Raw genomic sequence first — 18,183 nt, 5'->3', positions numbered from 1 at the left:
GAGAGAGAGATTTAAATCAATTTATTCATTTATTCATTGTCTGTTTTACCACTGCTTTATCCTGGTCAAGGTCACAGTGGGTCTGATCCATTAAGCAAAAGGCAGTAAACATCACAGACAAATTACCAGCCTATCACAGGACACACACACACACACTTAGGGCAAATTTGTAGCCCAGTTGGCCTGACTGACTGCACAAATTTGGACTTGTGGGAGGAAACCGGAGCACCCAGAGGAAACCCACACAGACACAGGGAGAACATGCAAACTCCACACAGAAAGGACCCTGGATACCTGAAATAGTAATATAGCTTCTGTTTTATTAATGTGTATTTTCTCATGCTCCATGGTACATGGTCAGCTGGTCATGGGTGAAATCTAAAGACTGGAACCAACTTCCAAAACTTCTTAGATATTCCCCAAATCTAGATATTAAAAAATAGGTTACACACATTTCTATTGTCATTCATTACATAAATAAATAAATAAATTTTAATTAGGGCTGTCGTTAATTGCTTTAATTAACGCGATTAACACATTAAAATTTTAATCGCGATAAAATTTTTTTATCAAGACTAAAACTTTTAATCAAACGATTTTTATTGGGCTATGTTTGTGCCACTTTAAACATACGCCACTGTGGTAATTTGCGCTGCTTTAACACAGCAACATTGTGTTTATACTGTATAGAGATAACACAGGTCTTTTTCCAGTTTGCTACATATTGAGAATTGTAGCGCTGTTTTGAATAATAATTTATGTTTTCAAAAAGCAGGAGAAACCATCACTAGACAAAATTACAGTTATTAATTGATGCTTTAATATCAGCTTTGGTTAGAGCACACCTTTGTCTCGTCGGGCGTCTGTGCACACGAATACACGTTACAGGCAAAATGAGCTCAGACTCAGTTTAACTTTATTTCAGATGAATTTGGATGGAAAACCCATAAACTGTACACGTCGTGGGAACATTACAAACTCTGGTGTTAACTGGATCGCAATGGACTGTAGACACTTTAACATAGTTAACAATGTGGGTCTACATGACGTTATACGTGTTGCATCTAGAAATGGTTCATATTAGTACCCTGAGCGCCTGTTTCCAGTGGCAGGGTTACAGATTCTCACTTTTACAAGATAATGTGAACAGACTTGTTATTTTAAATAACTGCCTGAAAGATGGGTAGCTGTTAACAACTCTATATAGGCATTGGCTGGCTTTCTAAAGATAATTTAGATTTAATAATTTTATCATAATTGTATTTTTTTTATTGGTAAACATTTTCTTGCAATAAAAATGTGCATAACTGTTCAAATTTTGCTTAGTTATTTTTGCAGGCGATTAAAGAACCAAATTAATCACAATTAGTCTCGATTAAAAATTGTAATCGTGTGACAGCCCTAATTTTAATTAAACCTATAGTCAATATAATGTTGACACCTGACCATAAGCTTGTTGTACATTTGATTCCAAAACGACCAGTGAATGCCTGTTAAGTTGCAATTAGGGATTCACCCTGTTCTAAAAGCTGATGACTAATTTTTAACACATTAAAATGAATGTATTGTGTTTCTTATTTTATCCATTGTTTATTATTATAAAGTAAATAATTATAAATGTATATAAAATATAATTTCAACTTGCTACTTATTTGTTTATACAGTGGTACCTTGAGACTCAACGTCAATTGAATTTTGGAGTGGCATTGAGTTTTAAAGGCGTTGAGTTTTAAGATATTTTTCCCTGTTCCATGGTCCTGTGGGCTAATGTAAAATAATGGGGTTGTTTTTGACACTTATACACTAAAAATAACACAAATATAATATATAAACACACAAATAAAAAGCTGATTCTTACAATTTCTCAGAACCCTGAGCTGTTACACAAGTTTAAAAGTGAAACAGTGAGGAAAATCCAGCTAAACACAGATACATGTGGAGCTTTCAGAGTGAACTGGATGGTTATTCCACACAAATGCAGTTTTGTGTCATATGCATACTTTGATAACGTAGTGCTGAACAAAGCGACTGTTCATTGGTCATTTGAAAAAAAAAAAAAAAAGTTTAAACTGAACACGTTGAGTTTAAAGGAAACATTGAGTTTAAAGGAAACGTTGAGTTTAAGGGTACAAATTTCACAACAAAGAGCGTGGAGTTTCAAAGATTTTGAATTTAGGGGACATTGAGTTACAAGGTACCACTATATTAAATATTATAATTATATTATTGTGTGTTTTATGCTGAAGTGAGACAGTGGACTTTCTAATCTGTACCGATCTGTAAAAATGTGTTGATGTATTTTAATGTTCCACACAGTAAGATTACACAACACAAAAATATAAACCTAAATAAATATAGAAATTGATGTTATTGTATCCACTCTGTTTGATGCAATGAGCACATGGTGTCATGTCATTAGGCTGTGTTCCAAATTACATATTGCTGTAATAAAATAGATGTCTAAATAGTGCACTTTTTGTTACTATTTCTACTATTCAGAAAATAAGGAACTGTGTCTGGACACAACCAGCGTCACTTTTCTTTGTCATGCCCAATGATATACAAGCAGAATCTGCATGATTAGTTTAGGTTAGCAAGATGAACCAAGAAAGAAAGCAATTAAGAACATTATGGTGTGATTTGCATGTTGGTAGAGTGGATCTTGGCATTTGGTACCTTAGAAATCTAATCAGCTTAGTCTTGCTGGGGTTAAACTAAGATCATCAGCTATGATTATGAGATTATGATACAATATCTACCAGACGTGCCAAGATGCAAGCTAAAACTTGAACTGTCTGAAAGGGGTAGGAACATTATAAGTATCATCAGCATCATCAGAGTATCATTAGCATAGGAATGGAAGGAAGAGGAATAGGACGACATGACTGCATCAAGTGAGCAAATGTATAATGAAAAGTAAAGTGAACCAGATAATGAACCCTGTGGGACCCCAGTTGAAAGATTGCTTGCAGCAGGTGCCAAGCCCTGACATTTCTCCTAAATGAAAAATAGTCATTTAAAGCATTTATTTGCAGATAATGACTAGTTAAAATAACAAAAAAGGTGCAGTGTTTTCAAACATTGAATAATGCAGAGTAAACACAATACTAATGAGGTGCTCAGGGATCTGGGTTTGAATCTTGGCTGTGTTATTGGACTGCCAGTCGTCTATACAGACATGACTCGATGGCTTGATCTGGTCCTTTATGCTTACCTTGATTGACCTAACTAAGTGGAAACTTCTGACAAGTTATTGTGTCTATGATTTCTGCAGTACTAAAGTGACTCACATTGTTGCTGAAGACAATCCAGCGCATGAGCTCTGGCCATGGCTGCAGAAACAGGGACTTGCAGACCCAGAAAATGCAAATGTGCTGGACATTACCTGGTTTACACAGAGCATGAAAGCTGGCAGACCAATTCCAGTGAAGGCACAACATCGCATACTGGTAAGTACCACTCTGTGTGTGTGTAAATGTAAAAAAAAATATATATATACTATTGAGAGGGTAAGTTTGGCTGGAGAGCTTTTGTTTGTTTGTTTGTTTGTTTGTTTATTAGACACAAGGTTCATCAGTTCACAAGTTTTAATGTCAAACATAGTCATGGAGAATTTTGTATCTTCAATTCACCTCACTTGCACGTCTTTGGACTGTGAGAGGAAACCGGAGCTCCTGGAGGAAACCCACGCAGACACAGGGAGAACACTGGAGAGCTTTTAAAAAAGAAGTGCAGACACGTGCAGAATGTGATAAGATGATGCACAAGTTTCTTAAACATAAATATATAAAGGTTTAAGACCTGGATACCAAAATTCTGAGACATGGTCTATAAACCTGAGGTTATGTTCATAAACCTTCCAAGTGTGGCACAGGGTCCTGAGTAAGTAGACTTAGTCCTTATTAAAACAAAATAGTGAAAAAAAAAATCATCATTTTTTTTTTATGGGAATAGATTTGACTGATAGAAGCAACAAAGTGTTTAGTGGAATGTTGTAGGGTCAGCATGTGTGCATGTTGTATCCTATGTAGTGAATAGTGCATGGATTTACAGGTAGAATGCCACTTGGGATTCAGCCTACCTGAACTGGTGAAAAATTGGGCATTTGTAGCGGAACAACCTAAAAAATACAGTTTTTGATATGTTTTGCCAAAAAAGACTCTTTTAATACTATGTAGTCATGATATCAGCGATTAAAATTTTTAGCACTATAGCTCTTTTCCCCTGGTAAGACTACAAAAATAACCACAAGCAGACATTGCATAGAGATTTTTAAGATCAGCCTATAAGTACAGTGGTGGTGATTTGTGGTGATCCAAAATAACCTACAATCACAGAGGTGACCATTAACTCAAATGTAAGTCATTAGACCAACAGCTAAAGCATCACTGAAACTGATTCAGTAAACAGAACAATGACCCTAATCACATAAGCTCAAGTATTAACAAAATGCTGAAAATAAAGAACATCAACATTTCAAATTGTGTGATAGAACCTTGAGAGGACTAAATAAATGCCATCAAGTATAAATAAACCAATAAAAAAAAAAAATCGATTAATCACATAATCACATAATGTGATTGAATAGCTTGATCAACTTCGAAAAATGTACAACTTCAGGTTATTATAGTTTAAAAAAAGTTCTTAGAGCATACTGGCTGTGTTTTTCGTATACAGTGGTAACTTAACGTCCCCTAAACTCAAAATCTTTGAAACTTAGCGTCCTTCATCGAAAAATTTGTACCCTTAAACTCAACGTTTCCCTTAAACTCAACATGTTCAGTTTGTTTTAAAAAAATGTATTTATTTAATTTTACATTAACAATGAACAGCGCTCAACTTGAGTGGTGCGGTAAAACGTCATCAAAGTGCGATTATGAGACAAATCTGCATCAGATTTACTCTGAAAGCTTCCACATGTATCTGTATTTAGCTGGATTTTCCTCCAGTATCACTTTTAAACTTGTGTTACAGCTCGGGGTTCTGAGAAATTTAAGAATCACCTTTTCATTTCAGTGTTTTTATATTATATTTGTGTTATTTTCAGTGTATAAGTGTCAAAAACAACCAAATAATTTTACATATGCCTAAAATATATGCAAGTCCACGGGACCATGGAACGCATTAATAGGTTTCCCATACATCCTTATGGGAAAAAATACCTTGAAACTCAACGCCTTTTAAACTCAACGCCACTCCCAGAACCAACTGACGTTGAGTTTAAAGGTACCACTGTATACTATAAATAAAACTATTTTTGAATGACTGGTGTTTGTTGCCATATGTGCAGGATCTGGTGAGAGGTGAAAGATCAAGACATTGATTTGTATGTAAACACTGGGTGGCGCTGTAAAAGCTCTACAACAATAATCTTACTGTTAAAAAGTAATAAATATTTTTTTAAAAACATGAGATTTATATTTATATTCAGATACATGTTATAAATGGTTATTAGTGAATATGTAATCATCCATTTTCTCCAAAGGACACAATTACAAGCAGAAATAATTGAACAGATGAATATTCTTATTACTGTTGCTTTGATATGAAGAATTGTAAAATAATATCTGATATCATTTGCATACAATCTTTATACCCTACAATTAGCCACCACCTCATTATGTATTATAAACATGTTTTGTCTTCAGAGAAATTGGACCGATTCTCAGTTCCTCAGCTCACCTTGTTTACATGGCACACGGTTAGACCTGGATAACTCAGAGAGACTTGAATAACCAGAAAGCCTTGATCATACTGTCAAGTACAGCATCAAAAAGTGGCTTTATCTGCACTCTGGGAAATAAATGGACACATTTTTGTGTTGGCTTCAACACTGCATTTTATATCGCCTCTTCCCCGCTGCCCTGCCTGACAGCAATAGACTGATGCTCAGTACTGTGCCAAATCGACCCACCAGCACAGCATCTGGTCTCACAGTGCTTCGCTAACTGATGCTAAAGACAGATTCCTCTTCCCAGGACTATACTAAAAGACACTTCCACTGTGTTTTCCAAACATACAAAATCTAAACATGTATTAGCATTTATAACCTTCATATATTTAGTTCTGGGAAAAAAACATTAGTAATTTACAAAATCAATAATTAATTATGCCCTGTGGTGGACTGGCAACCTGTCCAGGGTGATTCACAAACTTTGCTCAGTGAATTGTACATAGACAGACAATGACTAAATAAATAAATAAATAAATTATTAAATTAATAAATTAATAAATAAATAAAGTGATGATAAGGATGGATGTAAACTGTATTTTGAGCCTAAATTGGTTTCTTGGGTGTTTTTATTCAACTGATTCTTATTCAGATATGAAGTTTCCTTTTATTAATTTCTTAAAAAATGTAATAAAATCTTTTATTTATCTAAATAATGAATGCCCTTTTATTTCTGAGGTAGGTACAAACTATGCAAAACAATTATGCACATTTCCCTTTTTGTGTAAAAAAAACTGAAATGACATTTTAAAACAAATCCTACATTAAATAAATAAATAAATGAATAATACAAATAAAGTACCCTCACATAAATACATTTGGCTGGAAAATCCCGTACAACTCAACCGTCAACCAGGCGAGGTGAATAGTGCCAGTGCCCTCTGCTGTTTAAAGTGAATATCGATTCATTTTACATGAATTACCAATTTGAATCGTGGCACATGTGCACCGATTTTTAATTGTCTTGTGGTGCATTGTTACATCCCTAACTGGGACTATTGGTTTTAACATCACTCACCACAAGTGTTATAAGAGGACTTTTTATAAATACCTGCACCTTTTCTATAATGTCACTGATTCATCTTTAGTATCTGCTTCATCCAGATCAGTGTTACTATGCATATGAAGCCTATTCTAAAACCACTGGACAAATGGCTGGAATATACACGAGAAAAAAATAGAAAAAAATTTAGTAGTCAATGCACATACTGGTATACTTTATATTAATATATACTAAATATTAAATTAAAATATACTAATATTGTCATTGCTCAGTACAGGTACAAGACAACGAAATGCAATTCGCATCTACCAAAAGTGCAAATAGTAGCATTGTGCAAAGAAAACAGAGAATATCAGTAAACGTACATATCTATGAGTAATATTAATATATAATCATAACTATAGCTATTTACATATATGGAATTATATCTATGTACATAGTACTATATACACCGACTAGGCATAACATAATGACCACTGACAGGTGAAGTGAATAACACTGATTATCTCTTCATCACGGCACCTGTTAGTGGGTGGGATATACTAGGCAGCAAGTGAACATTTTATCCTCAAAGTTGATGTGTTAGAAACAGGAAAAATGGGCAAGAGTAAGGATTTGAGCCAGTTTGACAAGGGCCAAATTGTAATGGCTAGAGGACTGGGTCAGAGCATCTCCAAAACTGCAGCTCTTGTGGGGTGTTCCCGGTCTGCAGTCTAACAAAAGTGGTCCAAGGAAGGAACAGTGGTAAACCGGCAATAGGGTCATGGGGAGCCAAGGCTCTTTGATGCACGTGGGGAGCGAAGGCTGGCCTGTGTGGTCCGATCCAACAGACGAGCTGCTGTAACTCAAATTGCTGAAGAGGTTAATGCTGGTTCTGATAGAAAGGTGTCAGAATACACAGTGCATCACAGTTTGTTGTGTGTGGGGCTGCAAAAGGGGGGCCAACACAATATTAGGAAGGTGGTCATAATGTCATACCTGATAGGTGTACATAATAGCAATAATAATAATAATAATAATAATAATAATAATAATAATAATAATAATAATAATAAGCATATGAAAAAAAATGGGATTGATTAGGTGTATATTATAATAATAACAGTAATAATGATAAATAATTAGTTAGGTATGTATTATAATAACAGTAATAATAATAAAGGATGTGTAAATAGAGAACTATACAACTGTAACTATAACTATGTAAGACGCTGCTAAATAACTATACATATACTGTATACTGTATGTATGACAGTCGTGTAAATTGCAGGTGCAAATGATAAATAATAATAGCAGTCCAGTGTGTAGTCCGGGGTGTTGATGGTATTAACAGTGCAAATGATAAATAATAGGTCCAGTGTGTACTAGTGGTGGTAAATTCGGTTCATTTTATGGACTCGGGTTAATCTGAGTCACTCAGTAATGTGATCCGGTTCACTTGAGTCACCTGAGTCACTTGTACTACATCTTGATTGTGATTGATTTACTTCAAGAAAATGCATCCAAATCACTTGTCTTCCATGCACTCATCTTCTGTGAATAAATCCTTCTCTCTTAATTCTCTTGGCACCTCACACTTCTCCTGTCAGTGACAAGTTGACACTTTTTTCTAAGTGGAATCTTGATCATGGGGGATGGGGGGTGGACTCACCTATTATTATATTAATATTGGGTATATTAATGGGTCAAGGGTTCAATGGGGATGCTCAACAACAAATTGCCATGGTAACTTGACACAGTCAGGCAGCCACAGTGGCACCAAAACAGTCAATAAATTACCATGGAGAAAGGGCTGTGATACTCCTTAAGTGGTACAGTCCCAAAGTAACCTGTAAGCATTTGCATTTTAATAATAATAATAATAACTATATTTTGTTGTTGTTTTGCTTCAAGAAAATATGCTGCATTACTAATCTATACCACTACTACTGATGATAATAATAATAATAATAATAATAATAATAATAATAGCATGTGCATAAAATCAGCCACATAACAAACACCAGTGTGTTTAACCACTTGTTTATTGGAATATTTAACTTATTACTTAGATTCATGGACGGGAGTGAAGCCGGTTCAGCCAAATCACAGTCCGCTGTGTTTTCGGTGAGTCTGCTCACTCGCCTTGTGTACTTAGCAGCAGCCAGTCAGAGGACTCATAGGATCCGGGTTAATTGAGACCTCGGACTCGTGATTCCTGATTCAATACGGAGATTTGAATCATTAACCCGGGTGATTCAGAAACCGTCCAGCTCTAGCGTGTAGTCCGGTAGAGTCAGGTGCACCCTAAAGCTGCTAGAACTATGTAGGACCAACTCTATCTGTACTGTACTGTGTCATAGTAAATTTAACAATTTTGCTAACCAATAACAGCATGTCTGCATAATTTGGAGTAATTTCATGTAATGAGTACATGAAAAAATGCTTTTCTTCTGCCAAAATCTTGCACTCTTCTACAAGCAGTATTTACTGCTGTTGCTGTTCTCATAATGCAATCTTAGTTCAAGCTGAACTACACTGTCTAATATCTAAGACACTTAAACGTTTGCTAAAATGTTTAATGGACATTAATTGACGCTAAATAAAACTGACTCTGGAAACATGGTCATCAGTCCCCTAGGTACTTAGCCTACCGGGTCATTGTTCATTTTCCTCTCCTGCTCCTTGCACTTGGGAGTACAAGCTATTAAACCTTTACTTTTTATGAAGCCTGGCTCTCCGGTGGGTAGAGACCTGGACAGTACTGACAGCAGTGGTAGGAAAAACGGAAGACTCACCCTGTGTGACTATGTTAGATCCTATCAATCATGGTCTAAGAGAGACAGTAGAAGGCAAGGTCAGAATCTGGAGGGATGTGACCCTATAACCCTGTCATTCTGTGGGCTGTGATCTCATTAACCTGGGTGGATATGGCTCACCTGTGCCTGTGTAGATCATTATCCTCAGCACATGGTCTCCTCAGCTGCAGCCAGGAGTGAGACTAAACAAAGAAATGTTAATACAGATAAATAAAGGAAATAACTTATTTCTTATATACATTAGAATTGTTCATGTTTTTAATTGTGCATCACAACTAGCATTAACTAGCAAACTATTTTAAGAATGTAAGGGTCATTAAAAAAAAAGAAAGGCATCAAAGGTCACACATACACTGATCAAGAATAACATTATGACCACCTTCTTGTTTCTACACTCACTGTCCATTTTATCAGCTCCACTTACCATATAGAAGCACTTTGTAGTTTTACAATTACTGACTTTAGTCCATCTGTTTCTCTGCACACTTTGTTAGCCTCCTTTCATGCTGTTCTTCAATGGGCAGGACTCTCCCAGGACCACTACAGAGTAGGTATTATTTTGGTGGTGGATCATTCTCAGCACTGCAGTGACACTGACATGGTGGTGGTGTGTTAGTGTGTGTTGTGCTGGTATGAGTGGATCAGACACAGCAGCGCTGATGGAGTTTTTAAACACCTCACTGTCACTGCTGAAGTGAGATAGTCCACCAACCAAAAATATCCAGCCAACAGCACCCAACTAATGTAGGTCTAGAAGATGACCAACTCAAACAGCAGCAATAGATGAGCGATCGTCTCTGACTTTACGTCTACAAGGTGAACCAACTAGGTGAGAGTGTCTAATAGAGTGGACAGTGGGTGGACAAAGAATTTAAAAACTCCAGCAGAGCTGCTGTGTCTGATCCACTCATACCAACACAACACACACTAACACACCACCACCATGTCTGTGTCACTGCAGTGCTGAGAATGATCCACCACCCAAATAATACCTGCTCTGTAGAGGTCCTGACCATTGAAGAACAGGGTGAAAGCAGGTTAAAAAAGTTTGTAGAGAAACAGATGGACTACAGTCAGTAATTGTAGAACTACAAAGTGCTTCTATATGGTAAGTGGAGCTGATAAAATGGACAGTGAGTGTAGAAACAGGGAGGTGGTTATGGCTGATTCTTTTTACAATATGTACAGTAGAGGATTAAACACCTCAATTAATTGCAAAATTATTTGACAAACATTTACTTTGACTGTCTGTTACAAAGTTTGGTGCAAAGTGTTGATCCACAACCCATCCTTGCTTGCAAAGACTGAGACTGATCCTATCCTGTTTGTTACGTTTAGTTTGACTTTTATTTCGTTGCAGACAGTAGGTGTGTTTGAAAACCTAGTATGCTTCTTGCTTTCGTACTGCCTACATAAGCAGCTGCCAAGTAGAGAGGATTCTAATAAGTCATCGACTTATAAGTCAGGCTATTCAAATGCACTACTTAGAAAGCGATTTCATTAGTTTTCGCTTAATAAGGTAACAGTTAGTCTCATGCCATTCAAACCAATGGGATGAGGTGGCACAACACACTAACATGTCAACTAACGTCTTCCTCTGTGTACCAAAAACGGTTAAATTCACTGACAACCACGAATTTGCAAATAAATGACACTTGTGCATGTTTATACAAATTAAAAATCAATTCTAATTTATTTACATTCAAAATTAACTTTGTGCGCCCAGGTGGCGCAGCGGGATATTTCGCTGATGCACCAGCACCGAGTTTCTGAACTCCCGGGTTCGTGGCTCGGTGTTGCCACCGGTCGGCTGGGCGCCATCTGGCGGGCATAATTGGCAATGCCTGCAGCAGATACAAATTGGCCACCGTATCTGCAGGGTGGGTCTTCATACGCTTTGTAAGGACCCTGATTGGCAGTAGAGACGCCTGTGCAGGAAGCATGGATGAGAAGAGGAGGGCTGTACACGTGTAAAGAAGGCGTGGGCAGCGGCGTGCTCTCCTTGGATGCAAATCTGGAGTCTGTCAGCAGCGGAAGACAAATTGGATGCACTAAATTGGGAGGAAAAATGGGGAGAAAAATGCATTAAAAAATAAATAAAGAACTTTGTTCGTTACTCCACATCCATCAGCCATATATGTAATTTTTTTTGTGAGAAAAGTGCCTTCACCGCTAAGGCAGCATTGGATGCTCCCTCGTTATTCAAACAAAATATTGTTCAAATTTAAGGTGCCCTACTAGGCAGCATTTTAAAGCATCTAAGCATCTACCTTCTTCTCGGGAGCATGTGCAGGATAATGTAAAATGTTGTCTATGTAGAGAGCTCGCTAGGTTTTTGAACACACCCAGTATGAACCCAAGATATTCAGCATACCCCAATTCAGCAATGTGCTGTGTGCAAAGTGCCCTATTAGGATTTAACATGCACAGGCATTCATTCTAATTCTCAAACTTGATAAAATAAGCCTTATGGGTTTTAGCAATTGGAACGTTTTCTAAAATAGCTGATGCTTTAGTAGGGTTACAGATTATACACGAACAGCCTTGCTATTAAGTATGTCTAAGTGACTATAGAGATAAGAAGCTATGGTTTAATATGCGTTTTTATTTTAATTAAATTGTATTAAACCAAATCTTAGTTTTAATATACATTTAATTTGGGGTAATTTGCATGAGGGAATCTATTTTCATTCATTGATGCTTAATTACGCAGTGAGTGAAAATAAGTGGTTTCCTTCTGCTGAAAAAGAAGATAAAAATATAGCCTCATTTTCAGCTAAGTGAAAGCTTCATTAATGATAAGTAGTAGCTTCATAGTGGCTGCATGAACTCTTGAACTGAGCAATGTCAAAACGTGTCAGGATTGCATATGATTTTCTGAGATTACTATTATAACTTACTCTATCAGACTTGTACATTATAAATTGAGGAACTGATTTCAAGACTAAAATAAAAAGGCAATTTACAGGAAGCAAACTGAATTACGGCATCTTGATTTCCTTATAGGCTGAATGCAGAAAGTAATTGTATTTATTTTCTAATCTCTGTAATAAGGCTGGATTCTTGAAACATATATTTCAGTGCACATCTAAAACCATCTAAGTGCAACATAAACTGCTGTATATGGACAAAAGTACAGCAAGGGCCAGATATTTAAGACCACTAATGAAAAAGCTTCTTCTTGGCAATGTGTATAAAGTATGGGTTAAAATATTTAACAAATACCTCAGTAACCATGCAACTATGTTCAACTAAAATAATTAAACAGCTCTTTAACAAGACAACTAACAAATGCATTTATGGTCAGATAATCTTTAAATTCAGCGTTTAGCCCTAAACAATAATAATAATAACAAAATAATCCATCAGTAGAGCTATTTCAACATTTGGAAATGTTTACACAGTTTCAGAATAAAAAAAAAGATTTCATAAGGCAGGCATGCAGTCCATTGATCTGTAGCTGTTGTGATGCTGTGTGGTGTGAAATGAACTGTCACCTTTATCTAACACTGACACGTATGTGACAGCTTTGCAGGTCATGCATTCTGCTTCCCAAGGAGACAAAAAAATTGATTATTTTAAATGTAATTCGTCTGATGATTTTCATTTGTGTCTGGGCATTTTAAAAGGTTTGCTAGAAGGCAGGATCTAAAGAGAAAGTGCTTTTTTTTTCCATTGCATTTTCTCCCGATTTTTAGTGCTTCAAATTTTTTATCCAATTGTGTTATGCTTCCTCTCTACTGGTGCTGAACCCCTCCCCCACTGAGGAGAGTGAACTGTCACACGCACCCTTCGACATGTGTGCAGTAGCTGACTGCATTTTTTCACCTGCACGAGGTGAGTTCACATGCGGATCAGCTTTTTGTATGGAGAGCCACACACTGATCAGCATTATTCCTCTACTCTGTGCAGGCGTCATCAACAAGCCAGCAGAGGTCGTAATTGCATTAGTTATGAGGTCACTATCCGGCTCCCTCCATGGATGAACAGCCAATCGTTGTTCATATAGCTGCCTAACCCAGCCGGATGGCAGAGCTGAGATTCGATACATTGTATTCGAAATTCCAGCTCTGGTGTGCTAGCGTGTTTTATCGCTGTGCCACCCGAGTGGCCGAAAGTGCATTTTTTAGGTTAAAAAAAAGAGGACATGTCTGGGAAAAAGAGGATGTATGGTCACCCTAGATAAGCAGAATCTTCAAAAAAGAATTTTATATTAATTACAAAATTTCTTAGTATTTGGTATGGGCATATTTACATTATAATATAACATAACATAACAATATAATATAATTAATATAATTAATATAATATAATATAATATAATATAATATAATATAATATAATATAATATAATATAATTAATATAATATAATATAATATAATATAATATAATATAATTAATATAATATAATATAATATAATATAATAGAATATAATAGAATATAATAGAATATAATATAATAGAATATAATAGAATATAATATAATAAATATAATATAACATAACATAACATAATATAATTAATATAATATAATGTGCCAAATAAAAAATGTGAAATGTATGTATTTTTTTAATTGTAATAAAAAATGTGGTTATTATAGGATTTTTAATAAATAACATTGTATTTAATTTGAGAAAATGCAAAATAGAAAGATTCTGAGCAAGTGGTCTTAAACTTTTGGCCCCCACTGTATGTGGACACCTGATCATGTGCTTGTTAGACACCACATTTTAAAACAATGAAAATTTATATTTAAATAAAAGATAAATAAGTTACACATTGGCATAGTGGGTGTCACCTCACAACAAGAAGGTTCTGGGTTTGGTTCACCTGCAGTGTGGCCAGAGTCTTTTCTGTGTGGAGTTAGTATGTTCTCCCTGTGTCCGCAAGGTTAACTCTGGGCTCCGGTTTACTGCCACAAGTCTAAAGACATGCGGTCAGACCAACTAGAGCTACTAGAAATTGCCTTAAAGTGTAATTGTGTGTGTTTGCCCTGTGGTGGACTGGCAACCTGTCCAGGTTGTTCACTGCCTTATGCTCAATGAATCTGACCCATTGCAACCCTGACCAGGATGAAGATGTGGTTAAACAGAATAAATGAATGCTTGAATAAAGTCATACTCATTTTTACTAAATAAAACTATGAGATGAAAACAAAAGGCAGAATAATCTAACTGGTTATATTGTGATGGTTTATAGTGATGTTAAGAGCCCAGTGCTATAGGGCAGTGGTCCCCAACCACCGGGCCATGGACCAGTACCGGTCCGTGGGTTATTTATTACCGGGCCTCACAGAAAGAATAAATATTTAGAGATTTCCAAAACTATTCGGGTGTTATTGTCTTCTATCACCACTTGTTGCAGTGTAAAAAACTCAGGATTCACACTGATTTTCCATTCTATAGTTACTCTATATTAAATCCTCCTGCCCTCGCCGGTCCGTGAAATTATATCTTATATGAAACCGGTCCGTGGTGCAAAAAAAGTTGAGGACCGCTGCTATAGGGGGTTCGAAGTTTGGTGACCCTGATAGTAAAAATAATTAAATATTGACCAGTGAACCTTTAATTCATGTTGTGTGGTGTGTTTATTTGGGTGGTGGAATCTGTTAGCTTGGTGTAATTAACCAAAAAATGAGGCACAAATATACAGTATTATTACAGCTGGTGCAAATTCATTATAGATTTCTGTCTTTTTCATGTAACTCACTTCTATTTTTTCTCTTACTCTCTCTTTGTGAGCAGAAGCCATCTGTGCAGATTAAGACAGCTCCACCACACGGTCCTTTGTCCTTTGTCTCTCAGTACGCCTGCCAAAGAAGGACCACACTGTACAATCATAACAGCAAGCTCACAGTGAGTCCACAGACACATCACACGCTCATGCTACACACAGCAGAGGAAGCTTATTTTAGCATGTCGGTCACAGTGAGGGTACAATCCACTTTCAAACACATCACTAAAATACCTTCACAGCCTCACACTTCGCAAATTAGACAGTGAATTAGTCGTAAGTCTGATCTGTGCAGCAATACATTCTAAAAATACAATGACTGGGAATTGTGAATAGAGTAGATGGACACCAGTTCCATCATCTACTGGTTGTTTCAGAATTCAGCACAGGTTTATTAGATTAGGCTACTTCAAAACTGAATTCTGAGTTTAAATTCTGATATTCCCCCTGCTATTTAAATGTAAACATTGTGTTTTTTTAATAATTAGATAACCCACTTTTCTAAATTAGGTTAAATCTTCATTGGCCTGTTCATGGAACAGTTTATGAAACAGAATTCCTAAAGGTTTGTGGACCATTAATGTGCTTTTTGGCTAATAGAAACAGTGGTTTCTTTTTTTTCCTGCTTATTATCATTGAATTATTATCAGTGAATTTTGGGAGAAATTTACCACAGTCCCAGATTTCTTTAATTAGAAAAAGTGGCTTACTGTAGTTTAATACAGCTGTTTTTCTTACTTCTTTTGAAATTGTATCACTGTAGGTGCTGAAACACACCTGTTCTCAGTCAAGCCAGCTTAAGCTGCATAAAGGTTAATGGCTGCCATGCAAGAAAAAACAAGCCTCTTAAAAAGCCACCTTAAAGCTTGACTGAATTTTGTTTCTGATCACATGGACAAAAAAGCAGAACCAAATTCCAAATAATGTTTGCTTAGTAGAAGTTTAAACATGTATTTTTAACTGATGGACACAGAATAGAGGGTGGCTGATAAACTGGGCATAGAAACAGACACCAACAGTCAACAGCCCTAGCAGTCAATAGTGTAAAAACTATATGGTGACAACTCCATGCATACATTGTGAAATAGCTTTTGATGTAGATCAGGATGCAAATCCAGGCAACAGACTACTTTGTAATAAAACAAATAAAAATATAATAGACCTACTTGATTACTAACAATTACATTTCCATTTTTATTTGAGTGACTAATGATCTATCAATGACAGTGTTGTGTAATCTAAGATTTTGCCAATTTCACTGACCAGTTTATAATTCTAATGGGAACATTAATGTACTTCTATAAATTAAACGTACACACTTCCCTCTGAACTCCCTCTAAGTGAAAAAAATATTCATTTTCTCAGCACGCCTGAAATCTTCTGCATTCACCATCTGTTTTTTGTTTCTTTGGAGCTGCCATGTTTATCCAAAAACTCAGGAACATTAATGTAAGTGTAACATTACTGTTTTGAATTGGGGCAAAGAAGATTGGGAGCATTTTAGATTTGTTTTATGTGATAGCGAGACCCAGGCGGCATGGTGGCTAGGTGGGTAGCACTGTCCCCTCACAGCAAGAAGGTCCTGGGTTCGATCCCCAGGTGGGGTGGTCCCGGTCCTTTCCATGCTGAGTTTGCATGTTTTTCCCAAGTCTGCGTGGGTTTCCTCCCACTGTCCAAAAACATGCAGCCAGGTTAATTGGAGACACTGTTTGTTTGTTTGTTTTATTAGGATTTTAACATCATGATTTACGCTCTAGGCTCCAGCACCCCTCGCGACCCTGATTGGATAAGTGGTGAAAAAAGTGAGTGAGAGCGACACCCAGTTCAAACAGTTCAATCAGTTTTATTAAACCTGCTTAATAGCGAGTCAACTTTAATTTTATTTCTAAAATACCACGTGAGCTGTTTCAAAAATGGTAACGGGCCCAAATGGCCTGTGGCATGTAGTTTAGACATTCCTGATGTAGACTGAAAAAAGATGTTTTTAAACACAAAACTAAGAGGGTTACTTTCTAATATTAATGTACCAAAGGCATTCCGCTACACATTCTCTACCAAGGTCAGGTGAAATGTTACAGAGAAACCAAAACATATCCTTTTACAAAAGCATGCAATGCTGATTAAAATCTTTGACTGTGAAGATTATGCAGCTTCACCCCAGAGCTGATTTTTATCTGTTTAGCAAACATTATCAGATATTAATGAAATGAAAATGCATAACCTGCTATGCTCAGTTGCCAGAAGAGCAAACACACCCGCTAAGAAAACAGATTTGTAAAAATGATCCAGGTCTGATAAAAGCACGGTCGTGATCATGGCAATTTTTTGGTGAAAAGGAAATGAAGAAATATCCTGACCTTGTCATGCAAATACGGGTGAAGAGTTTGTTTTCTTTATGACCTTTTCTGTTCTCTCATTTATTTTTTATGTGTCAGAGATGAAAAGAGAAATAGGTGGAGTACAGAAGTACAGAAATTTCCTCCTTCTTAAAAATGTATTTCCTACATTTAAAAACTAATGAGTGTTTAAGAACGATAGCAGTTTTAAAGTACATGAACCATATTTCTGAGTGTGCATGTGCTAGTTGGGTATTTTCATAAGGAATCACCACAAGTGAAGTAAACAAATCACATGCATTTTATTTAGTTCTATAATGACTAATAAATAGGGCAGCACTGAAGGCTTGGTGGGTAGCACGGTCACATTAAAGCAAGAAGGTCCTTGGTTCGATTCCCAGGTTCAATGTGGGTTTTCAATTTCTGTGTGAAGTTTACTAGTTTACCCCATGTCCATGTGGGTTTTCTTCTGGTACTTCGGTTTCCTCCCACAGAACAAAGACATCCAGTTAGGATAATTGGAGATACTAAAATTGCCAAAAATACCTAGGTGCCCTAGGTGTGACTGTGTGTGTTTTTGT

General features: G+C 36.4%; 1 protein-coding gene across 1 annotated transcript in view; it reads left to right on the top strand.

Moving 5' to 3' along the window:
- Positions 1–18,183, top strand: part of dntt (deoxynucleotidyltransferase, terminal) — a 197,472-nt gene that overhangs the window by 8,612 nt on the left and 170,677 nt on the right. Inside the window, exons 2-3 of the mRNA XM_062995251.1 lie at positions 3,275–3,449; positions 15,278–15,388. Coding sequence (XP_062851321.1) covers positions 3,275–3,449; positions 15,278–15,388 — 286 coding nt within the window. The remainder of the gene's footprint in view (positions 1–3,274; positions 3,450–15,277; positions 15,389–18,183) is intronic.

This window comes from Trichomycterus rosablanca, chromosome 5 (genome assembly GCF_030014385.1).
Source record: "Trichomycterus rosablanca isolate fTriRos1 chromosome 5, fTriRos1.hap1, whole genome shotgun sequence".
In the NCBI taxonomy this organism is placed as follows: Eukaryota; Metazoa; Chordata; class Actinopteri; order Siluriformes; family Trichomycteridae; genus Trichomycterus; species Trichomycterus rosablanca.
The sequence above is the reverse complement of the archived record's forward strand: the minus strand, read 5'-3'. Positions and strand labels throughout refer to the sequence as shown.